Source organism: Sapajus apella, unplaced genomic scaffold (assembly GCF_009761245.1).
Source record: "Sapajus apella isolate SASKATOON/1434 unplaced genomic scaffold, GSC_monkey_1.0 scaffold38, whole genome shotgun sequence".
NCBI lineage: Eukaryota > Metazoa > Chordata > Mammalia > Primates > Cebidae > Sapajus > Sapajus apella.
In genome coordinates this window covers 11729999-11755583 of record NW_022436978.1, presented here as the reverse complement: position 1 = coordinate 11755583, position 25585 = coordinate 11729999, and the positions used below count along the sequence as shown (strand labels likewise).

At 37.0% G+C, this 25585-nt stretch overlaps 1 protein-coding gene across 9 annotated transcripts in view; it reads left to right on the top strand.

Moving 5' to 3' along the window:
• The window catches only part of TP63 (tumor protein p63), a 267301-nt gene that overhangs the window by 223592 nt on the left and 18124 nt on the right, over positions 1 to 25585 (top strand). For 7 of the 9 annotated variants that reach the window (XM_032298267.1, XM_032298265.1, XM_032298270.1 and 4 more), the window contains 6 exons: positions 11347 to 11533; positions 13521 to 13636; positions 14661 to 14770; positions 15419 to 15555; positions 16162 to 16244; positions 19594 to 19730. In XM_032298267.1, the coding sequence (XP_032154158.1) occupies positions 11347 to 11533; positions 13521 to 13636; positions 14661 to 14770; positions 15419 to 15555; positions 16162 to 16244; positions 19594 to 19730 (770 nt within the window). The remainder of the gene's footprint in view (positions 1 to 11346; positions 11534 to 13520; positions 13637 to 14660; positions 14771 to 15418; positions 15556 to 16161; positions 16245 to 19593; positions 19731 to 25585) is intronic. The other 2 variants (XM_032298266.1, XM_032298269.1) reach the window with 1 other exon arrangement.

Here is a 25585-nt window from a genome sequence, read left to right as displayed (position 1 = left end):
GGTGGGGGTTCCCCTGCTAGCTTGGTACCTTATCTACCTGACAGTTGACTTGGCACCCTCCTGGGCAGATATAAGTTGTGGAAGTGGCCAAGCAGGCATACTTAAGATGTGCCCTCCTGATGGATGGAAGTCCCGAGGCAATTTGGAAGGTGGACATTCTGAGACCACCCCCTGAAGGTGAAAGATCCATGGCGGGTGTGCTCTGGTCTGCAAATGGACTATCAACTCTCCAGGAGAGATCTGTCTTGGAGCACACAGAACTTACCCTGCAGGGAGTATCTGGTGAGGGGGAGGTGAAGGGTTATATTTGCGTTTCTGAAGGGCTAAGTAGGAAACAGGGAACAGGGGCAAAGGGGACAGGAGAAAAGAAAATAATAAAAAATAATAGTAATTCATTCCCTTTTTCTTAGAAAAAATGGGAGTACTCAGTTACAACTACATGAAGGCAGAGGGAGGGAACAGAGGAGGCTGAATTTAAATCGGATTTTTTGACTCCTTGTCCAATAAATCAGTGTTGCCCACAATTGTTGGTCTTGGACACAAGTCTGTTTCCTGCTGCTCTTAAGATCTGAGAACTGAGCCCTCTCCTCCTTCACAACAAAATTGGCCTATTAATTCCAGTGTTATTTCATGTAATTTTTTTTTTTTATTATTCATTCAGAACTAAAACTGTCCTTCCTCTGTTGTTGACGATTCCATTGACTAAACCAGGTTTCACTTGTCTGCTGAATATCAGGAGCCCTATGTTAAAATTAACTCATTCATTCTGCTTTGATTTTAGAAAACGGGTAAGCAAATAATTTGTCACTGCTATGACAAATAACTGCTCTGTCAGCACTTATCACTATCTGACAGAGTAGTTACTTGTTTATTCTCGAATTTTAGCATTTTTAGGGCATAGACTTTGTTTTTGTTTAATGCTGAATTTCCAAAACTAAAACAGTGTTGGTAATAGTATGTGCTCAATAAAAATCAAATTTATTACCTGGTAGTTAATTGTTCTATCTCTGTAATCCCATAACACTTTGATACAGTTCTTTTTTACGCAGTGCATTTTAGTTGTTGGTGCTGTACTCTGCCTCTAGACTGTGAGCAGCTTGAGGATAAGGATTGATTTTTTTTCTTTCAATGTATTTTATATTTCAAGTACCATCCTAGGCAGTATGGATACATAAAATTCTGCACTCCAGGGTTTTAAAATCTTACTTCTATCTGTTCCCAGTACAGAATAAGGACCTAGCATTGTATAATATGTGCTCGGTAAGAGTTTGCTATATAAGTATTAAATGCTGTATGAATGAGAAGAGCAAGCTCTCATTTGTGGTTTATGATGGCAACTGACTAGCAGCTTTTAGTGTAGTCTCTCCCAAGTTTTTGTTAAAATATCAACATTATAAATTCCATAAAAAATTGAACTAAATTGGACATTCAAGCCATTATCAGAATTTTGTAATAATTTTATGCCTTGAAAGCCTGATAGAATACAATTGAAAAACGTCCAAGTGAAATGAAAGCTGCAAACACTAGCTCCTGCTATGTCTTGCTATGTTTGTGGAAAAGTGAAAAAGCAAAAAAGGGCTTATATTAAAAACAAAACCCTATCTATAGGGGAACATTATTTTAAATACTCAAGAAAATCATCTTAGGAACCGGAAGACATATTTAGAAGATCAGTGCAAATTAATGACAGTAACGCTGTGAAGTTGGGAAAATGTAACAAACCTAGAATGGCAGGCTGAGACGAAAACAGGACTGTAAAAAGGGATGCAGTTCCTGAGGCCGGGCGCGGTGGCTCACACCTTAATCCCAGTACTTTGGGAGGCTGAGGCAGGCAGATCATGAGGCCAGGAGATCGAGACTATCCTGGCCAACAGGGTGAAACCCCATCTCTACTAAAAATAAAAAAAACTAGCTGGCCGTGGTGGCACACATCTGTAATCCCAGCAACTCAGGAGCTGAGGCAATAGAATTGCTTGAACACGGGAGGCAGAGGTTGCAGTGAGCCGAGATGACACCACTGCATTCCAGCCTGGGCGACAGAGCAAGACTCTATCTCAGAAGAAAAAAAAAAAAAAAAAGGATGTAGATGAAATAAGGAGGGACATTTGAAATGCAGCAGCAGAAGTAAAAGTGTTATTTGTAGCAGAATAGAGCAGAATGAACTGTAAAAAACCATACACATACTGAAGGCAAACTTAAGAAGCTTTCCCAACATGCAAACAACAGGAAAAACAGCATAAAATGTATGGTGGATAGAAAGTGGAGATCCTAAAGTGAAACTTACATGTCTCTGGAAATTTATAGGAGCAGAAGGAACAAAAATACAATTGAAAAAAAAAAAGTTTATTGAGTTCAAGCATGAAAGTTAAAAGGACCCACCAATTTCCAAGTAACTTGAATTTTAAAAACACATTTAGAGGCATTGCCACTTTATTTTTATTTATCTATTTATTTTACTTATTTTTTTTTTTTTGAGACAGAGGCACTCTGTCGCCCAGGCTGGGTGTACTGGCGCGATCTCGGCTCACTGCAACTTCTGCCTCCCGGGTTCAAGCAGTTCTCCTGCCTCAGCCTCCAGGGTAGCTGGGACTACCAGTATCCGCCACCACGCCCAGCTAATTTTTGTATTTTTAGTAGAGATGGGGTTTCACCATTGGCCAGACTGGTCTCGAACTCCTGACCTTGTGATCTGCCCGCCTTGGCCTCCCAAAGTGCCGGGTTTACAGGTGTGAGCCACCGCACCTGGCCAGCCACTTTATTTTTTAAAGAAAACAAAGAAAGGAACAAAATCCTATAAGACACTACGGAGAAATAAGCAGCTTACTTAATTTAAAGAAATAAAATTCAGATTGGACTTGGACTTTTCTAAAATGTGCATTCACTCAATTACTCTATTTGAAGAGATCTATCTAAAACCAACTTATATACTAAACTATGTTATATGGTGTTTTTAACTGGAGTAAAAGTTATACTATAAATATATTAAATTATACTAAAAAGGTATGATTAAATAAATAATGGTATATCCCTTTTAAATACTGTAAGAGCAACCACTTGAGATCATGTTTTTAAATTAGAACATGCTCATGATATATTAAATTATAAAAAGAATACCATTCTTTGTATTATATGCCCCTAGTTTGTATGAGGATGTACATGTGTTGTGTGTATGTATGCACATAAAGCAGTCCATAATATTAATAATGGTATCTCTTGAGTAAGCAAGAAATCACTTTTTTTCTAGAATTCTGTGTGCACATGGTTTGACAATGATGAAACATCTATAAAAGGCAGATTGTAGGAAAGGAGGAGTTGGGAAGAAGTTGATAAAAAATTTAAATTTTCTGTAACTGCTTCTCGTAGTGACAATGATACAGCGCAAGATACTTTATACCTTCACATAGAAGGTTTGAAATCTTTGCCATCCACCCAAAGAACTGCCAGAAATTTAATACAATGGTCTGGCATCATCAAAAAAGTTCTTAGCTATAGAAGATACTTTTTTTAAGTAGGATAAACTTACATAGAGAAATATAGGTAACCGTGGGGAAAGCAATTTAAAAATCTGTTTAGAATGGTAAGGAAATGTATAAAGGAGAAAATAAATTTAAGCTGAAATGGAACCTGTGAAACAAGCAGAAGACCTAGAGAATTATTCTTCTTAGAAATGTAAGTGTTGTCCTTTGATATATTAGTTCTGAGGACTGATAAAATACTTTAAAGAAATGCTTCCCATATTACCCAGTATTAAGAATTAAATATATCAAAATTTTGTGGATATAGCTAGAAGTACTTAGAAGAAACTTGGTAGAATTAAATGCTTATATTAGAAAAAACATGAAATTCTTAAAAAAAAAGATACGTGATTCTACTTCAAAAAAAATAGCAAACTCAACCCTGGTTTAATTCTTGCAGTCACATAAAAATGAAAAGGCATGCAGGTTTGAAAAGAAGTACAATTGTCTCTGTTCACAGTTGACATGATCATCATGTGGAAGATCATAAGGAACACATCTACAAAACACTACAATAACTAATAAGTTTAGCAAGTTCACCGGATACGTGGTCAATATACACAAGTTAGTGATGTATAAAAACGTAACCTAGTATAAAACTAGAAACAAAAAGAAATTTTAATCTTTAAAAGTAGCATTTATGATAGTTATTTAAAAATAAAATACTGAAGGATAAATCTGCCAAAATATGTACAGTATTTATACACTGAAAACTGTAAGACATTTCTGAGTAAAATTAAAGATACTCTGTTTAAATAGAGAGAGATCATGGTTCAAAAGACACCACATTGCTAAAGTATCAGTTCTCCCCTAAAGGACCTTACATATTTAACACAACTTCATGCAAAATCTTACCAGGCATTTTTAGAGAAATAGCAAACTGCATGTAAATTTTGTGTGGAAAAATCGAAGGATCTAAAATAGCCAGAGCAATTTTTAAAAAGAACAAAATTGAAAGACTCAAAGTACCTGATTTCAAGACTTACTATAAAGTAGATTAACCCAGACAATTTGAGATTGACATGTGGATAGACAGATCAACAGGAAAGAAGAAAGTATCCAGATATAGACCTGAACACATATGACCTATTGATTTTCAAAAAAGAGTCTAAGGCAGTTCAACAAGGGAAAATACGCAGGTGATCTTTTCAACAAATGGTGCTAGAACAATCGGATATCTGTTTAAAAAGAATAATCTTAACCCCTAACTTACACCATATACAACAATTGACTGAAAATACATAGAGTTCTAAATGTAAGAGCTAAGACTATGAATAAATCTACTTGAAGGAAATATAGAAAATCCTCCTGAAGTTAGATTAGGCCAAGATTTCTTAGGACATAAAAAACAAGAGCTTTAAAGGGAAAATATTGATAATTCCTCAAAATTAACTATTTTGGAAATGCAGGAAGAAAGCCAAGCCACAGGCTGCGAGAAAATGTACTTTTAAATGTATATCTGATAAAAGACATTTGTAGCCAAAATAAATAAGGGACTCCTAAAACTCAAGAACAAAAGCAACCCAATTAACAAATTACCCCAAATCACCAAAATAGCCCAATTAAAAAATGGGCAAAAGACCCAAATGGATATTTCTCAAAATAAGATATATAAATGGACAGTAGGTATATGAAAAATGCCCTATATCACTAGTCATCAGGGAAATGCAAATCAAATTACAATAAAATACTGCTTCAGTTAGAATGGCTATTAACAAAAAGACAAGATAACTGTTAATGAGGATGTAGAGAGAAGAGAACCTTTACATACTTTCAGGAGGAATGTAAATTAGTACAGCCATTATGGAAAACAGTATAGAAGTTTCTTGACAAATTAAAAATGTAACTACCATATGATCCAGCAATTTCATTACTAGGTATATATGCAAATACAAAGGGAATAAAATCAGTATATCAAAGGGATATCTTCACGCCTGTATTTATTACAGCACTATTTGCAATAGCCAAGATATGGAATCAGTCTAAGTTTCCATCAAAGGATAAATGGATAAGAAAATGTTGTGTATATGCACAAAAGGATAGTATTCAGTCATAATAACATAATGAAATCCTGAGGCCGGGCATAGTGGCTCATGCCTGTAATACCAGTACTTCTGGAGGCTGAGGCGGGAGGATCACTTAAACCTAAGAGTTGGAGACCAGCTTGGGCAACATAGTGAGACTCCGTTTCTACAAAAACCATACACCAAAATTACTAGGGCATAGTGGTGCGCACCTGTAGTCCTAGCTACTCAGGAGGCTGAAATGGGAGAATTGCTTGAGTCTCGGAGGTCGAGGCTACAGTGAGCTGGATGGTGCCGCCATACTCCAATCTGGGTGACAGAACAAGAACCTGTCTCATAAAATAAAAAAAGAAATCCTGATTCTGTCATTTGCAACAATATGAATAAATTTGAGGACATTAAGTTAAATAAGCCAGGCAGAGAAAGACTTAAACCACATGATCTCACTCAAATGGAATCTAAAACTGTTGATCTTGTAGAAATTGAGAGTAGAATAGAGGTTACCAGAGGATGAGAAGGGGAGGCAGGGTGAGGGGAAATAAGGAAAGATAGGTCAATGAATAAAATATTACAGTTAGACAGAAGGAATAAGTTCTTTTCTATCGCATAGTAGGTGACTATAGTTAACAGTAACGTATTGCATATTTCAAAATAGCTAGAAGAGAGGATTTTGAATGTTCTTACTACAAAGAAATGACAAATGTTTAATGATGGATATACTATATATCCCAATTTGATCATTATACAATATAGACATGTATCAAAACATCACATTTTACCCATAAATATGTACAATTATTATGTGTTAATGATAAATAAAAACTAAAAAGGGAAATTTCTATATTACAACAGGGGGAAAACACAGTCCATATTATATATTTTTTTAACTTACAAGGTATAAAATATTTAAACAGAAACTTCAAAAAATATGAAGTAATTGTATAGAATTATGTAACATGTAAGTTTTATATATGTAAATATGAATCAAATAAGTACATGACAAGATGTTCAACATTGTTAATCATCAGAGAAATGTTAATTTAAACCACAGTGAGATCTACTGCATACATACCAGAGTGACATCAATTGAAAAAAACCACTGACAATACCAAATGTTGACAAGGATATGAAGTCCTCGTCTATTGCAAGTGGCAATGTTAAATGGCACAACCTCTTTGTAAAACTACATGGCAGTTTCTTAGTAAGCACACACTTACCCGCAATCATAGTCCTAGGTATTTAAGAAAAAGGGAAATGTACATCCTCACAAGAATTTGTACGTGAATGTTCATAATAGTTTTATACACAATAGAAAAAAATTGAAATAATTGGTGAGTTGATAATAATGAAATTATTTAAAAATACAATGGAAAGCTGATACATGCGAAAACCATAAATATCAAGAGCATTATCATGTAAGATTATATACTATATTTTTTCATTTATATAAAATTCTGGAAAGGTAAACTTAGTGAAAAGTAACTGGTACATGATTGCTTAGGGCCAGGAGCTGGGGAGGGGCTTAACTGCAAAGAAGCAAAAGATGATTGGAATGGGGATGGAAATATTCTGTATCTTGTTGTAGTAGTTACAATGGTGTTCCTTTGTCAAGCCATCAGCTTTTGCGCTTAAAAATTGGTATGCTTTGCAGAAAAGTATACCACCACATGAAATAAAACAAAACTTCATCCAAGGAGAATAAATTCGGCCTTAGAATAAAAAGAATCTCAGGTCAATGTTGAGAAGCCATTTAGAGGTGAATTTTTAAAATTCTACAGAGGAAGAAAGATAGTAAAATAGGCTATGTGTGTTCAGATTTACAATTTCTGCTGGCTTGAATCATCAGGGCATCTTGAAATCTTGGTAAAAATCAGGTTCGTATGTTCCAGTCTTGCAGAAGTCTGGAAAGTTGGAGATGATAGCGCTATTTTGTAAGGGATAGAGAAGTGGGCAAGTCTAAGGAACTGTTCATACACATAGACCAGGGAGACTGAACTTAGTACTGGGGGAAAAAAATTAATATCATCATGGAATAGATTTGCAAACGAGTAAACAGAGTAGCAGAGACCTGGCTTTGCAAAAAGAAATAAATCAATTGTGCCAGACACTTCCACGCCACCAGTTGCTGAATGGCAGGACTGGTAGTTGAACCAAAAGCAGTAAACATAATTCATCTTGGCTGTGGTCAGATATTTTGATTTAGTCAAATATGAAACCCTCACCACTACAATTGGAAAATATGGTTTGCAATACCAGATACAGTACTAGCTGAAAAGTGGTATCTAAATTGTCCTGGCATGATGTGGAGAACAGAGGAAAAACAGAAGTGTACCATACTGGGAATAACACCTTTTTTGTTGTTGTTGCTTTTAATGTTTTTAGGTTTCAGATTCAGTGGATACATGTGTAGTATTGTTACATGAATATATTGTATAATGGTGAGGTTTGGGCTTCTAATGTGCCTGTCACCCAAATAGTGAATATTGTACCAAATGGTATATTTTAACCCTCATCCCCTCCTACGTTCCTCATTTTTGGAGTCTGCAGCACCCATTATTTCCATCTTTATGTCCATGTGTATCTTTTTTGGTTATCTTTGTATTTTTATTAGAGACTAGAGTTCTCCATGTTGGCCAGACATGTCGTGAGCTCCTGCTTGACCTCAAGTGATCTGCCTGCCTCGGCCTCCCAAAGTACTGGGATTACAGACATGAGCCTCTGTGCCTGACCACATGTGTATTGGATACATACCTCCCATATTTAAGGACACAGGAGATTTGATTTTCTTTTTCTGAGTTGTTTCACCTAGGATAATGGCATTCAACTCAATCCATGTTGCTGAAAAGGACATGATTTCAGGGAATAACATTTTGAATTTTAGGTGATGATCATAGGGTGTGTTTGAAGCATTAAAAAGTTCATATGGGTTGAACATGGGGTGAGAAATGTGTGTGGGTAGGGGTGGAGGGGTAGGGGAAATTAGAGATAGATAGGACCATAATACAGAGGACCTCATAAAGCCCTTAAGAAACCATGTTAAATAGTAGGACTTCATTCCTGAATTCCCAGATCCAGCTGGTAGGAGTGTCCACATTGTTTTCCACCTAGCCCAAAGTCACTTGCTGCCTCTCCCTGCAATCAAATAAGCAAACAATATACTGAGAAATTAATGAAACTGTGTTACGTACACCACTTTTGAGCTCCATCATACGTTTTAGAGAAGAGTATAAACATTGTAAGTTGATTCAGTAAAGAACCACAATGTTGGAAACTAGAAAAAGGTAAAAATTTGCATGACCTAGTTAAGAGAATAGAAAGATAAGAAATTGTCATGACAAAAAAAAAAAGAGAAATTGTCATGACAGAACTAGGATACACTCATATACTAGTTACTAAGCAAGGTCTCAGGAAAGACCTTTCTGTACATTTGTTTTCTTGCTTATAAAATGGGGATAATAATTCAAGTCAATTATCTGTTATCTGCAATTCTGAAATTCCAAGAACTCCGGAAATCAGAAGTTGATTCAGTTTTATTTTGATTTCCTAAGTTTATGGTACACTCATTTGGTGGTGTAACCCAGGCTTCATAGTCATTTATCAGTTAGCGTGAATATTTATGAATTCTGCAGAAATAATGTTTGATCTTAGGGTGCTACCCTAAATTCTGCTGGATATATTTGTATGTTATACAAACTTTACTCTTTTTCTAAAATCTAAACAATTCTGGATTCTGAAACATCTAGCCCCAGAGGTTTTAGATAAGAGATAATATGTTTGCAATACTTTCCTCTTAGGGTTGTATGAGGATAAAATTTCTTAAAATAGAACTTAGTAAATGATGAAGATATTATTGTTTATCACTAATTAAGCTTAAAAATTAGATTCCCACCCCCATCCCTGAGAATGAACAAGAATTAGCACTTGATGATCCTTAATCTTATTCTTAATGCTTTCTTGCTTTACTCTGTCAAGCTTGATTTCTAGTATATCAGTTACTAAAATGGAATGTTTCTCTTCAGAAGCTGTTCCAATACGAACACTCAACCTTCATTTCTGTAATCTTTACATACTTGGAAGATACCTTATTTGTCTTCAGGTATTAGTTGACAGACTTATTTTTCAGTCACCTTTCTTAAGGGTCATCTTGTGAAATTCATGGTTAGGTTATGTGTTATATACCTCCTAATGAAAGTACAAATGGATGTGCTTATTTTCTTCAAGTTCTCAATAAAAGTGAGCTCTTGATACGTCATAAAACAATTTCTGTGTAAGTTGTTAGTTAAAAGCACAAGAGCAAAAATACCCATCTAGATTTCATTCGGTGTTTCCCAAGTAGAATTTTATTTTTGTGGTTGAATTTTGGCATGTTTCCTGTTTCTTCAAGCTATGTAAATCCCTTTCGCTGTGTTTAATCCATGGCCTGCGGGCATGGAGGGCTGATTTTGCAATACTTTTCAAGCATTGGGAAACGTTTAACTAAAAATTGCATATGCTGGAATACTTGGAAGAAAAGCAAAGGTCGTTTAAATAAATACTATATTTTCAAATGAAGAAAGAAAGCAACATTTTAAATGTGTGAGTTTTGGTAAGATACTTGCCATGAGAGAGAGGTAGGGTGGCACATATCATTAATGAATCCGATTGCCACTCTTGCTCTGCTCCCTCCGTCTTTCCTCTGGGAGGATGTTGGGGCCAACTTATAATTGCAACCTGTGTGTGTGTGTTTATCCTTTGTTTGGATACATGTTACTAGGTGCCCCACTCTTGGCCAGCAATTCCCGTGCCTGGGTGGTTTGCCTGAGCAAAGTGCCTTAGTGGGTAGGAATGAAGTGATAGGGCATTGACCTAGGGAACGGGGGTGATAAGGGTTACTGTATTGTAAGGATTCAAATGAAGGTTCTCTTCTGCTTCAGAAGTGGGAGGTAGGAAGCCATACAGGGTAGGATCTCTATTTGGTTCTAGGTCTCAGGCTTTCTCCACCCTGTTTTTGCCAACTAGACAACCAAGTAATCACCACTGAACTTCCTCTCCCTGGAGAAGGAAAAGTTTCACTCACATGATGTCCTGGACTACTGGTGTCTTTATTGCCCAGTGCTTCCTTCTTTTTAATTTTCTTGCTTTTTTATTTTTTTTAAATAAGAGGGTGTAAGGAGACTGACTACATGACCCCTTTCAGCTCTTGCATTCTCCTATGCTATGGCATTAAAAGAAAAGTGCAATCGTTCAGGGGAGTTTTTGTTTTCCAGTTTTCAAGAGGGCTGACCTCAAGCGAAATCTCTTCATTCTCTAACAGATATTCCATCTTTAAAAAATTTCCATGAACCCTAATTCCTATGAGTCTCTCTAAAGTATATTAAAGACTGGATTAATTATAACCTAGGCAGAAATCTCTCTTAATGGTTTGTTGTTCAATATCACTCAGCACATGACAGTACTCTTCTCTCACTTAGTTTCTGGTAATCTATGAAGCAACTCATGTTATTACTCATTTAAACCGCTCTGAGCCTCAGCTTCTTCATCCTAAAGGAAAATAACAGGAAATAATGGCATAAGTGAGTTTTGATAAACATAAAACCTTTTGTAAACATAGGGGTTTATTAAGGCTAGCAAAAATTATTAATTTCATTAATGAATATAACTTCCTCTAATAAGATTGACATATGTCAATCACATCTATAGTAGTCAGTAGTAAACATGAGGCATGCAGCTATAAAAAGTGGACAGATTATCGTTGTTCTGATTTGGAATGTAACAATACCTCCTGTTGGTTCTCTCCTTCCTTTCTCTCTGGCCCCAACTCTAAGCAGTATTCCACTGAACTGAAGAAACTGTACTGCCAAATTGCAAAGACATGCCCCATCCAGATCAAGGTGATGACCCCACCTCCTCAGGGAGCTGTCATCCGCGCCATGCCCGTCTACAAAAAAGCTGAGCATGTCACTGAGGTGGTAAAGCGGTGCCCCAACCATGAGCTGAGCCGTGAATTCAATGAGGGTAAGCAGAATTTGAATCTCTAATTGTTCAAGTAGCCTCCTTGAAGGTCAAGATTCGGTGGGTATTTTTGTTTGAGACCTACCTACCTGGTTTAGACTTCGGCACTCTGATGGCATATCAGTCTGCCCTTTTTTCTTCTTTTAGCTAGCAGAGTATCTAAGAATAATGGTGAATAAATTTGTGGCTTTCATAGTGGTTGAATTATTTAATTTAATATGAGTAATTGCTGGATGACCTGGGCTACTAGTCCGTTACTCCATAATGCTTCCTTCTTTTTATTCTTCTTGCCTTTTCTTTTTTTTTAAGTAAGAGGGTGTAAGGAGACTGACTACATAGTAGCTATTCTGCTTGGCCCAGGCTATAGCATGTTCAGATTTAGTGTTTTCCCAGAAAGATTCTCAAGTCTAGACCAGTTGAGAGCTGGAAGGGTAAAAGAAAGGAGCACCAAAGGACAGAAATAATGAAAGAAAAAAAAAAAAAAAAAAAAAAAACAGAAGAAAAAAGGGGGAAAGAAGAAAAAGAAGATAAGAAGGCAAGCAATGGGTAAGAGGAATAAATAGAAGATCTAGAGCATACTTGAGGCAGTCATATGAAGGACTGGGAGTCGGGGGATGAGGTATCTTGAAGGCCACTTTCAGGCTGTGTAACCATGAATAAGTCATGCCTCATCTTCTGAGTCTCAGATCCTGCAACAGTGTAGCAGAAACGGTCAGTATTTCCAAGAGTTCCCTTGGATCTGATATTATATAGTTCCATGAAGGGAGGCTAAATAGAGTGTTAAAAAGTGGAAAATAATCAAGAATATGGAATCCTCAAAGATTTGGCACTGAGGGTGCCGAAGATGTTGCGGGTTAGGATACTTTATGGAAAAAATATTAAAATATAAGGATTGGTAATATAGAGAATATAACAGATTGTAGAGAAAACAATGGAAGAAGAAAGAGAATGGATCGGAATTTAAAAGGAGAAAATAAAGTCAAAGCACTCCTTAACACAATTGTGTTTTACACTTTAGTTTTGAGTCCTTGCCGGCATGGCCACATTATCCATACCTTTGTGTCTTGCTCTTCACTTAACTGTCTGCCGGAAAGAATACTGCCTTATAGATAGACTTCATTATTAGCTTACATCACTTGGTATGCCATCAAGATGACATATTATTTTTAAGTGTCTTCTCACTTTTTAAAAATAATAATTGCTTTTAGTTTTAACCATAACAGATGATGCAGAAGAGAACATTTTGATACACTTAGCTTTTTATCTTTATTGAATGGTTTTTGTAGACTGGGACTATATGACCTAAGAACTGTTAAGAACAGCTTTACAGGTCCCAATTCTTGGAGCATCTTCTTTCTTCTGGAGCTCTTCTAAATATCACAATTTTACGAAACTTTACCTAGTTTCTTTTTTAAAATTACATCCCTTTTCTTATACCCAACTTGGGACTCCTTCAGCACACAAAAGGCAGAACGTTTCTTCTCTTTATAATCGACACAAGGTCTAAAAGTTGAGAAGGAGGAAAGAAGAAAAAGTGGAAGCCACATCCTTGCTATCTTCTGCCTCTCGGTATATTTGCTGGTCAGACTTTTGGGCAGCATTTTCTCAGTGAAACTGATTTTTTAAAAATTAATTTGCTGCTTTCCCTTTCATTTTCCAGGAAGCTGGCAAAATTTCCTCCATGGATGAGATCACAGATGTAGTTATAGAGTCCTATAAAAGTTTGAATCATTAACCTTAAACTCCAAATTATAGGACTGTTCCCTTAAATATAGATGAGGATTCCAGCCCTTTCTGTTGCTCTAAAGATTAAGACACCTTCATGTATTCAATATCTGGCTACAAGATCTGCTACTTTCTTCAAGGATGCACGTTTTCTTTGTAACAGAGGTCATTTCTTTTGTCACCAACATCCTGTTCATGCAATTTCATTTTGTTTTCTTTACTTTAGGGTAAGGAACTAACTCTTTTATCGTTTTCTGCTCTTCAGGACAGATTGCCCCTCCTAGTCATTTGATTCGAGTAGAGGGGAACAGCCATGCCCAGTATGTAGAAGACCCCATCACAGGAAGACAGAGTGTGCTGGTACCTTATGAACCACCCCAGGTAAAAAAACAAACAAACCAAAGAACAGCACTCTATGGCGTGAGCAGACTTGAGAGAACATGTGTTTCAGCAACAGGGACGTTTCTAGCATCTATCGCTGTCTTAGTCCTTGTCATCAAATACGTAACATTTTTGTATTTTTTTTCTGCCTATCCTCCACATGCTTTCCCTTCAGAATGCCTAAATATGCACTGAATTAACTTGGTAACATGGCTCTGTGCCTGTATTCTCATTTAACGGCCAATAGCAACTGAGCTGGCAATTGGGTTTATACATGGCACTGTTGTATCCAACTGGCAATTGGACTGGTAGTGGATGTACAATAGCAGTGGATGCAAGTGTTACCAGAAGTGGGAGAGCCTAAGAGGGATTTCTTAGCTGAAGTTTGAGTGAACAGATGATAGATTTGTAAATTTGTTGCATGAGGCCAGTACGCTGGAGTAACAGAACCCAAGTTCTTTGGTTTGCTGGCTTGCTGTGTGGACCTTCGGCGTGCAACCCTCCTTCTCTATGCTTCAGTTGCATTGCCCATAAGTATGTAATTTGGACTAGATTATTTTTAATTCTGAGAACCTTTTGAGCTCTAAGATGTTATTAATGGAAGTGTATATTCAAATCTGTATTGTACTTTTTTATCCACAGAGGTAAAATACTCTTGGAGTATTGCTACTATTTTAGCAGTTATTTCCAGCTTTCACTTTTCAGTGATATTCATGAAGGTGGTATAGCCTATTTAAATTACATGACGTGGATCAACTTACAAATGAACAGAATTAAAGATCACAAAATCTGTTAAAGCCTGTCTCACCTCATGTAGTTAGTGTTCAGTGTTGCAAACCTTAGCTTTAAGCTTCCCTGGGGGAAAGATGAAGAAAAATCTACAACAGGGTTCAGAGTTTGCCCTTTTAGGTGGAAGCATATCATTTTATCAGAAGTAGAGTTGCTTAAATAGAGGGAAGAACTGAGAGGGAACAAGATCAGTTGAAACCATCGTTGACACAGATTATTTTCCCCTTGTTTGCAGGTTGGCACTGAATTCACGACAGTCTTGTACAATTTCATGTGTAACAGCAGCTGTGTTGGAGGGATGAACCGCCGTCCAATTTTAATCATTGTTACTCTAGAAACCAGAGAGTAAGTGGCATATGCAGAGTTGTCGTTCTACAAAAAAATCATGAGCAGAGGGCAAAGTGAAATTGTGGCTGCTTTATCATTAACTTTGCATGCACAGCAGAGAGCTACTCTTGATTTTTGTCCTTGGTGCTTTAAATCCTTGCTGCAGTTACATAAAAGATCTAAGAAAGTGGACACAAAAGAGGGTGGGTAAAGTTAGAGGGGAAAAAAAAAAAAAAGCTAGGAAGGTGTGCAAGTCACTTCATACCTGAATTCTTGACATTTGACTGAAATTGTTTCTGATTAGACAGTGGTCCTCAAGGCATTTGACAGTTTCTTTAAGCCCGCGCCGCCTTAGGGGATTTTATCCTAAGACATCTACTGGCTTAACTCATGTTTCCTTCAAAATATGTAGCTAAATACAACTGTTCAGCGAATAGCTTGGAGGTTCTCGGGAGAACAAATGGAATGTTATTTATTAATATTACCTGTGGGATGTGAGCACTTTTGTGTTCTGCCAAATGCTTTTGGGTGCATTCACAAAGCCACCATGGCTAAGCTGGTAGCACGCTGGTGACAGCCCATGTGGGAAATGGAAGTGGGAGATCTCCAGGGGACTTTCAAATGCTTTGAATTTAACTCTTTCTTCCCCTTTATTCTAATTCCTAGTGGGCAAGTCCTGGGCCGACGCTGCTTTGAGGCCCGGATCTGTGCTTGCCCAGGAAGAGACAGGAAGGCAGATGAAGATAGCATCAGAAAGCAGCAAGTTTCGGACAGTACAAAGAACGGTGATGGTACGAAGCGCCGTAAGTAGATGTAGTAGCCACATGGGGTAGGGTTGAGTCTTTTCCAGATGTTGGAGAATGGGGTGATTTGGAGAAAATGCATGATAAAACTTGTGACCTTCAGCAGCAAGTGATATTTCAGCCCTCAGAGCCTGTGAGAATAGGTATAGCATTGAGATGGACTCCAGGCAGTGTTACAACTTTACAAAAGCAAGTAGTCATTGTGAGGATTTCTTAGTCCAGGGATTCTCAAAATGTGATTTCCAACCAGTAGCAGAAACATCATTTATTCACAAACATACACCAGCAAGACATGGGGTTTCCTGCAAGATTACTTAAGCCAAAGGCCATTTCCTGGCATACTGAATTACTTTATTTTATTTATTCTTCCCCACCATCCCCCCACCTCCTCATTGCTTAGGATCACAACCAATATAAAAACAATTGTCACCAATTAAATGGATGCTTAGGACTAGAGCCTCCAATCTCACAGGTGTTGCTGGCAATACTGTCCATTTAATATGTATTATTAAATCTGATTAATATTAACATTTAATTATTAAATTTAATGTGCATTATTGCTTTAGAAATGTTCTCAGGATGACACTTGCATTTTTCCTCCACCAGCGTTTCGTCAGAACACACATGGTATCCAGATGACATCCATCAAGAAGCGAAGATCCCCAGATGATGAACTGTTATACTTACCAGTAGGTCTCCCTTGGGTGTTCATAGTTGCTTCATTTTAACCTTCTTTGAATGAGCTTTTACAGTATGAACATCTTCTGGTTATCTGTGACAATGGAAGAGAAGGTGTCCTAGTCAGTCGAAGCTGCTATAACAAACTACAGTAGATTAGATGGCTTATAAACAGCAGAAGTTTATTTTCTCACCATTCTAGAGTCTGGAAGTCTGAGATCAAGGTGACGTTCTAGTTGGATTCTGCTGAGAGTTCTCTTCTGAGTTGCAAACTACCATTTTCTCCTTGTATTTGCATATAGTGAAAAAGGCTAGAGAGCTCTCTAGGGTTTTTTTTAATTTTTTTTCATAAGGGCACAAATACCAATTATGAAGGCTCCACCCTCATGCCCTAAATTACTTCCAAAGGACTCGCCTTCTAATGTATCACAATGGGGTTAAAATTTTAAAAAACCCTTCAGTCCAAAATGGACAAGGGGGAAGAGGGTTGAGGGCTGGTGAAATAAAGGAGAGAAAATATGTGTTTTTTAAAATTAGGAAATCCTTCTTCCTCTCCACACTTTTGGACTGTATGAATAGCATGAACTTCTCTGCTTACCTACCCACCCAATTAAAGCTAAACTCCAAATAGAAGTTTTCCTACCCAAATATTTAAATTAACTTGCCCTTTATTATTTGAGAATGGTAAGATTATCCTAGGGAGCATGGCCGGCAATTTAGGCCTAAAGTTTTGTCAGAAAAAGTTTGTAAAATTGATAATACAGCAGCTATAGCCTTGACTTTGATGTCTTTTAGGGAGCCCTATAAAGAAATCCAAGCAAGGCAGAACCCTGAACTGCAGTTAGCCCTCCCTATCTGCCTGCTCCACATCTGCAGATTCAAACAATCACAGATCAAAAATAGTTGGAAAAAAAAAAAAAGTACTCCAATCAAAATAATACAAATATAACAACAATACAGTATAACAACTAATTGTATAGCATTTACATTATATCAGGTAAATTTTAAGTAATCTAGGGGTAATTTTAAGTATACAGAGGATGTCCATAGGTTACATGCAAATACTACACCATTTTATATAATGGTCTTAAGCAACTGAGGATTTTAGTATCCACAGGGGCCAAGGTGAGTGTGGGTAATCATGGAATCAGTACCCTGCTGATACCAAAAGATACCTGTATCTGTAAATGGCCAGAAGTCTTAGCCCAGTTATTAGGTAAGAATCTCATTAATTCCTACCAGGAACATTACTTTTCTTGAGATCAATAATGAGATCACTTTATTAGATTATGCTTGCAGTTAGTTGAATTCTTGCAATAAGTCTTTGCCATGTGGGGTGGCAATGAAATTTTGGTGGCTGATATAGCCCTTGATGCCATCTAAAGTGACATGAGAAATAGCCAAGCAGGGCCAGGAGATTTGACCATGAACTACCACCCTGGTATTGAACTAAAGAAATTCACCAGGTTGAGATGTGCCACACCTTCTTCCTCATCTTCTTTGGGTCCTGACCAGTAGACTAATCAGATGGTGAGCTCACTGAGATTCTAAGCATCTTGTTTCTCAAGCTATGTATGGAAACTGATCTGTGACATAAAGTAAAACATACCCTGATACGCTAAATATTCCGAAAGACTTAACGTGTTTTCAGCCGATAAAACAAGAACTGCTTGAAAAACTGTTTTAAAATTTCAGTTCATACTCAGAAGGAAGTACCCTGTAATGTGTTACACCTCAAGATTAGAGAAGGCTTAAACAAACTATAATTTATGGGTGAGGAAAAAGTCCATTAATTCAATACATATTTTGTTGGTGTTTGGTAGGTGGCAAATAAGCTAGACCTTGAACATTTTGAGATCGGTAGGACACAGTTCTTACTTTCAACTACCTTGCCTTCTATCGAGGACTCAAACTGTTATAATGCAATAAAGTACACGTTTCCTAGAGCAAGGCCTGGTGCTGTGTGAGTACACAAGAAGTTCCAAAGACGCAACTATAAGAGTAAGGTCAAGAAAAGCTGTTCAGAGAAGGGGCCCCACAGCTGAGATAAGAGCTAATTCAGCAAAAGGTAGAGAACATCTTTTATTTCTGAATTGTGACTAATTCTCTCTTTCCTACTCAGTGCAGCAGCTGGGGTGAGGCAGTTAAAGTGCCTTGGGTGCAAAATTTAAATAGTCACTCACTCCCAGGGCAATGCACATGCGCTACATGCCTCTCTTGCCTCAGTCTAGTCCTGGCATTGATCATCCATTTTTTTTCAAATAGGATCTCACTTTGTTGCCCAGGTTGGAGTGTAGTGGCAGGATCATGGTTCACTGCAGCCTCAACCTTGCAGGCTCAAGCAATCCTCCCACCTCAGCCTCCCCAGGTAGCTAGGACTACAGGTGTGGGCCACCATGCCTGCTAATTTTTGCACATTTTATAGAGAAAGCGTTTTTTTCCATGTTGCCCAGGGTGGTCTCGAACTACCAAGCTCAAGCAATCTGCCCCCTTCAGCCTCCCAAAGTGCTGGGATTATAGGTGTGAGCCACCGTGCCTGGCCCTGGTCATAATTGTAAAAGCTGTTAGGAGATTTTTAAAAGATTTTAAGGGACTCTCTTAAAGAGAGAAACATATTTTATCCCACCTGAAAACTTTTATCCTATCAGACATAGGTACAATCTATGCTTATTTTTTGTAGCAGATTAATGAAGGTGTTGCAAAATATCAATCATCTCATCGCCCGTAAGAGAAATACAGGATTAAGTTTCTACGCACCTCTGATCACATACATTTTATCAAGAGATAAATATATAACTTCATTTGTTGTATGTTTCTGTTAAAAGACATTTTATTTAATATATACTGTTGACTCATTAACATCAGACTTGTGACCAGTTAGCCTTGTAACTCATGCCTGAATAAAGCTCCTCTAACACACACATTTTCTCCATAAGGCATGGAACAACCTTCTCGCACTTAGGAACACTAGATAGCACTTCAGCACTGCACTGGAGGGTCTTTTTGAGTAACAAAATCACCAGTGAAAGACACACAAATGTAAAAAAAAATGTGGTGCTAAATGGACGATGAAAAGAACATAGGTTTACAGCCTGAGAGCTGAAACAAGATGGCAGAGCCTCTCCTTGTTCGACCTCAGCTGGAAACACACACAGCTGAACCACGCACAAATTTTTCATCACTCTTCACAGATCTGAATGACCATGAAAGGGCCAGTAGTATTGACTTTCATGTTACAAATAAACGTTAGCAAATAGACAAATTGCAATTATGGATTCCATGAATAATCAGGGTTGACCACGCTTCTAATGGTTCTACAGCCCTTCATGTTTCCTTCTTTCCCTCTGCTCACTTACATAGGTGAGGGGCCGTGAGACTTATGAAATGTTGTTGAAGATCAAAGAGTCTCTGGAACTCATGCAATACCTTCCTCAGCACACAATCGAAACGTACAGGCAACAGCAACAGCAGCAGCACCAGCACTTACTTCAGAAACAGTGAGTGTATCAACGTGTCATTTTAAGAGGCATGAGTGAGAGTGATGTTATTTGGATCAGCAATAAGGTGATTGATGGGCCGTGTGGAGCATAATGGGAGATGGCAGATTGTAATAGATTCAGATGACCTGGTGTGCCAATCCTCTTTCAGTTGCAACCTTTTGATGTGTCTTATCAGAACCTCCCCTTGGGAGTTCCACTTACGTTCTGAAATTAAATCTAAACCATTTCTGGCAAATGACAAAGACACTCACACTAACAGTTAGTTCTCTTCTTTATAGGCCTGATCCATACACATTTACCAATAAAAGAATTTTGAGTACACACTCTATTTGGTAGTAATGTGTGTATTTGAAAACATGAGATCTTTCTTCATCCCAATAGATTGTCGTGTAAATCTCCTGGACTGCACCCAATTCAATTTTGAAAATAACACTATAGAACAGGGCTAGAAATAGGTTTCACTGTAATAAAAAGTGACTTACTTGAATGCTGTATTGAGAAGAATTTTGAGACCTAGTACGTGACAATTGGCAAAATATCTGGGTGCAGAAGGATACAGTAGCATCATGTTGTCTGTTTTAGCATCTCTGCTCTAGATTGTCTTCCAGTAATACATTTTTACATAAATCAAGAGAGGTTTTTCAAGTGTATTACCACACACATATAATCTATTTACATGTTAAGCTCTGCCTCGAATCTTGGATCTTTTATGATGGTGTTTTATGACTAAATAGAATAGAATAGCTCTTAGGAAAGGATGAGAGGTTGGCCAATAGGGACTCTGTTTATATTTACCTTTCTGTGGTTAAAAATAATCACTTGTTAGTTTAATTAAAATATATGTGTGCTGGAAATATTGTCAGAGACTCGGTAGATAAATGTAAAATATATACATTATGAGTCCACTTGAGTAATGCAGACTTTCAACTTCACACTTTAGGCAAAAAAGAAAGGAAGTCAAAAACTATCTTGCCAGAGGCAAAGATTATGTTTTACAATAGAAATGTAAATGAGCAATAAAAAATGGTTACTTTATATGGTATTAGCTGTTGAAGGGAGTTAGCTACGGAAAATGTAATAAAGAGTGCTCATTATTATTATTATTATTTTGAGATGAAGTCTCACTATGTTGCCCAGGCTGGAGTGCAGTGGCACAATCTCAGCTCACTGCAACCTCCTTCTAGCGGGTTCAAGTGATTTTCCTGCCTCAGCCTCCCGAGTAGCTGGGATTACAGGTGCACGCCACCACGCCCAGTTAATTTTTTTGTATTTGTTAGTAGAGATGAGGTTTCGCCATGTTGGCCAGACAGGTCACAAACTCCTGACCTCAGGTGATCCACCTGCCTTGGCTTCCCAGAGTGCTGGGATTACACACATGAGCCACCACACCCAGGCTTATTATTGTTTTTTTAAATCAATGTGAATGTATCGCTGATAGTGAAGAGACATTTTCTGAGCACCTGTTGTCTACAGGGCGGAGTGGACAGCAGAGAGAAAGGAAGCACACTCTTTGTTCAAAGGACTTCCTTGAGCATCCAAGATTCTTTTTGGCCGGAAGGGATCTCACCATTTACTTTTAGCATGAATATTTTGCAAATTTTAGTGATATGGTTTTATTTGTAAGGCTGAGCAGAAAGTTGAATGAGGTGATTCCTTGGTAACACAGAGTATTCTGAAAGAATGAGAACTCAGGGTTGCAGACACAATTTCCATTGCTAATCATATGGATGCTTTGAAATATCAGATGGAAATATATACTAAAATATTTAAGTGATAAATGATTTAGTTCTTATAAAATCATACAACTGGGATCAAAGAAACAGAAACCTGTAACATCATTTATAGATCCAGGAGAGATATCTTTCTTTCCCAAGATATGTATGTCATGGTATTAAGAAACATCCCAAATTTTCTCCTGTTAACTCTGGAAGTTTGACTATACCAAAATGATTCCTGAAGAATCACACGGTAATATATCATGCCGAACTAGTTGCTCTCTAGTACTCTTTCCTGTCTGTTTCTTCAGTTAGTAGGAAAGGGTCTGATATCTAGTACAGGGATTGGCAAGCTGCTTTTTGTAAAACCCTGGTAGTAAATGTTTAGATTTTCTGGTCTATATTGTCTTTTGCAACTACCCAGCTCTGTGACTGTAGCACAAAAACAGCCGAAGGTAATGCATCAAGGAAAGAGAGTGTCTGTTCCATAAATGGAACTTCCTTCCTGAACCCTAAAATTTGAATTTCATATAATATTCACATGCCATGAAATATTATTTTCCTTTTGATTGTCCGTTCCCCTATTAAAAATATAAAAACTATTCTTAGCTTTTAGGACAAATTTGGCCCACTTGCTGTAGTTTGACAGTCCATCTTATAGATAAATGAGTGACTTTCCTTTCATTGCTTCTTGGGTCTCCAATTTTGTTTGATAGGTGTACTTGGAAGTTAATATGTATATTCCAAGCTAGAAAGATATTAAAAGGCTTTAGGAAATCCTAAAGTGGTTTTTAAGGCAGCATTTCAGTATCTGGTAAAAGCAACAACAGCCTCGAACCGATATCTCTTGTGTGTGAGAAAGTGAGGCGTGTCCATCCAGATATAAAATGCAGTTAATGATACAACCTCATTGTCAGATAAGGCTGGAATAGTTGATTGATTCATGTAACATATTCTTATTGGAGGTCTGCTATGCGAAAACTTTAAGGACAGGGAGGAGAAAGATGTAGTGCTGCCTTCCCATGGTCTACAATTTAATTTCTACCCTAAACACTGAATTTTAAGAAAGCCCTGGAAATTTATTCTCAGCATTATGTAAGTTAATAGGACAATTTTAAACAGTTTCTGTAGCTCATATGAGAAAAAGAATGGTTTCATGTCATTGTTTTAGAGACTTGACAAGCCAGGAGGATTGACATCATTCAGTCAGGGACATATGCTAAATGCATTTGTTGATATGGCGTAAATGCTAAATGCATATGTCTTTGTTTGTTGATATGGCGTAAATGAAAATATATAGCCCTCTTTTCCTGTATGACGAGTATCCAGTGTTTATTGTCTGATTGGCTCACATACTCTAAAGGGAATTGCTTATTCATATTTCTTAAATAATCTATGTCACCAGAGAAGAAAACACATATTAATATTGTGTTATTTTTAAAAGTACCAAAGATTTTAGGGACATATTTTCACATTTTGCATGTGTGGCCACAGAGAGAGAGGAACTAGTAGCTTCATAGTTGCCTGGTGTGTTCATTTAAATGTGTATTATGTGCATGTTTTTGAGCTGGTATCTCACAGCTGTGATAACTTGTGCATGGAAATCTAACAGACTGCAAAATTAAATCTTTGCAAAATATAGACATTTGGTCTAATTATGTCTTTGTAACATTATATATACATGGGTCTCCAGTGATTGATATGCATCTATATAAATCCTTCAGTTGCATTCTTCAGCTGAGTTTTTTTCAGTTCTTATTTTCATGCAAATCTCCAAGAAAAAGCATGAATGACTAAACAAAGAAAAATGAAAATCTAATTTCCTGGCAATCATTTGAAAAGAATAAATCACCTTGGAAAATGCATATAATAGCCTGTGATTTTCTTTCCAAAAACATACTACCAATCTTATGCGGGTAAGGAATCAATCTTTCATTTTTCTTTATAGTAGGGGGAAAATTAGTGGGAAGAGAATGTACTTTCTGTAAGGTGGCACAACAGTATTTTTACTTGAATTGCTTCTATTAGGCTCCAACTATGTGTTTTCCTCTGCTCGCTTTTTATTTGTGCATGGTTTTTCTTTTTTAAAAAATTTCTTCACAATTACCTTCATGATCATAGGCTTTATGGAAGATAGACTTTACAGAGATGCTGGGAATCAAATTGTTATAGATACAAGTAAGCTTTACATTATGAAGAAATGTGATTTTAGTTGATTTCCATACATTGGGATAAATATAGAGAGTTGTGTTTCTAGATGCCAGAATCTAATGGGAAGACAAATAGGACCCTATCTTTAGACTTCTTGCCTTCGTATTATCAAGGGGCATTAATGCTTAAGACAACTTAACAGAAGCCTCTTGAGACCTATTTTGCAATGTTTTGACTTCTATACTTCAGACCAGTACTATTTCCTTTTCATTTTTTAATAGTTCTCCCTTATTCTGGGCTTCCATCCTAAAAGTGAGGCCGACATCACTTTGTTACAATTTTGCTTAGCCTTGCTCTGACTTTCCTCTGGAAATTTATTTTTGAGCTTCTCTGGGATGAATTGTATTTAAATTATAAAACAGACCTGTGACATCCTGATGAGCCCTTAGTGTTTCCCTCTTTATTATGATTACTTCATAATTGTGGCTTATTAGTAACACAAGTCAGAGATTATTAGAACAAAGTAGGATCTTCAAGTCCATGGTTCCAGCCCTTCACACCATAGTTGGAGAAACTGAGGCTCTGTGATTTTATAGCCAGTTTATAAAAAAGCTAAGACTAGGATCAGATTTAGAACATAGAGCTCTTAGTAATGTTACATTCTGCTTCATTGGCAGTTAAGTAAGTAGCTAATTATAAAACTTAAACATCTATTCCCATTTTTCTGTCTCTGTTTTTTGTATGATTGTTTTAGAGATGGTATCTAGCTGTTTTGCCCAGGCTGGACTTGGACTCTTGGGCTCAAGCGGTCCCCTGCCTCAGCCTCCCAAGTAGCTGTAGACCACAGGCACACCCTACTGTGCCTGGCACATTTTTCTGACTCTGTTATTGTTACATGGTATTTATTCTTGTAGATTCAGTTTAAACTCTTGTATCTTTAAACTCATTTGGCAATGGTCGCCATCAAAAATATTGATATTTTTTTCTTAGACTCATGTATCTGAGAGAGAAGCAGGCAATATTTTCGGGATTATCATTGTAGAAGAGAGAAAGGTACACAAATCTCCAAACTAATAGAAAATGTTAACACCATTTTTCTAGGCTTGACAGAGAAATCCTCCACGTTTCCAGAATATCTGTTTGAAATTTCCAGCTTTATAGGTTAAAAACAGATGAATATTGACAATTCCATGTGATTCAACCTTATAGGTATCATGGAATTGCACAAGCGTTTACAGTTTACTTTTGAACTTCATAGTTAAGAAGTTTTCAGGGCATAGATTTATTATCTCTGAATTGGTAATGAAGAAAAAGCTCAATGATAATTAAACTCAGGTAGATTCAACTACTTTTCTAAATTCTCTGACTTCATTGCAGAATCAGGCTCAGTCCTAGGTCTTACATGTCTTTAGTTGGCTGTACGTTACTTTCCTATCCATTTTTATTAGGGCATATTCTGTTAAGACGATATCAATTCTTGCTGGTGAGACAATTTCCTGAATCCTAGCATTAAGCAAAAAAAAATGGCTTTGTTCCTATGAAAGGAGTAGCCAAATGCGATTCAAAAAGCCAATCTGGGAAACAATTTCCCAACAGTTCGTGAGATTGCCCAACTTTTAGCAGAATAAAAGGGTTCGTTTTTGGCATCCTGATGGCATAAATAATTTCTTCATTATGCAAAAATTGCTTTCATGGGTTTGATATATACCTTTATAGGCCAAGTTTTTTACTGAAAGGATTAAGGTATTTATCCATCTCCATCTGGGAATATCCAAAATGCTCATTAAACAGGTCTTTATAAATGCATGATGACGCAGTCCCCATCCTGATAATATCATATTTCTTCATACCTCACACTTAGGCTAGACAAGAACAGTAATGAAGGATAATAATTGAGCAGATGACATTTTATAAAAGATTAAAGTTTATTCTTGTTTCTACATTCCTTTCTTTAATTAATTGAGTCCAGTAAAACCTATGCTCAAC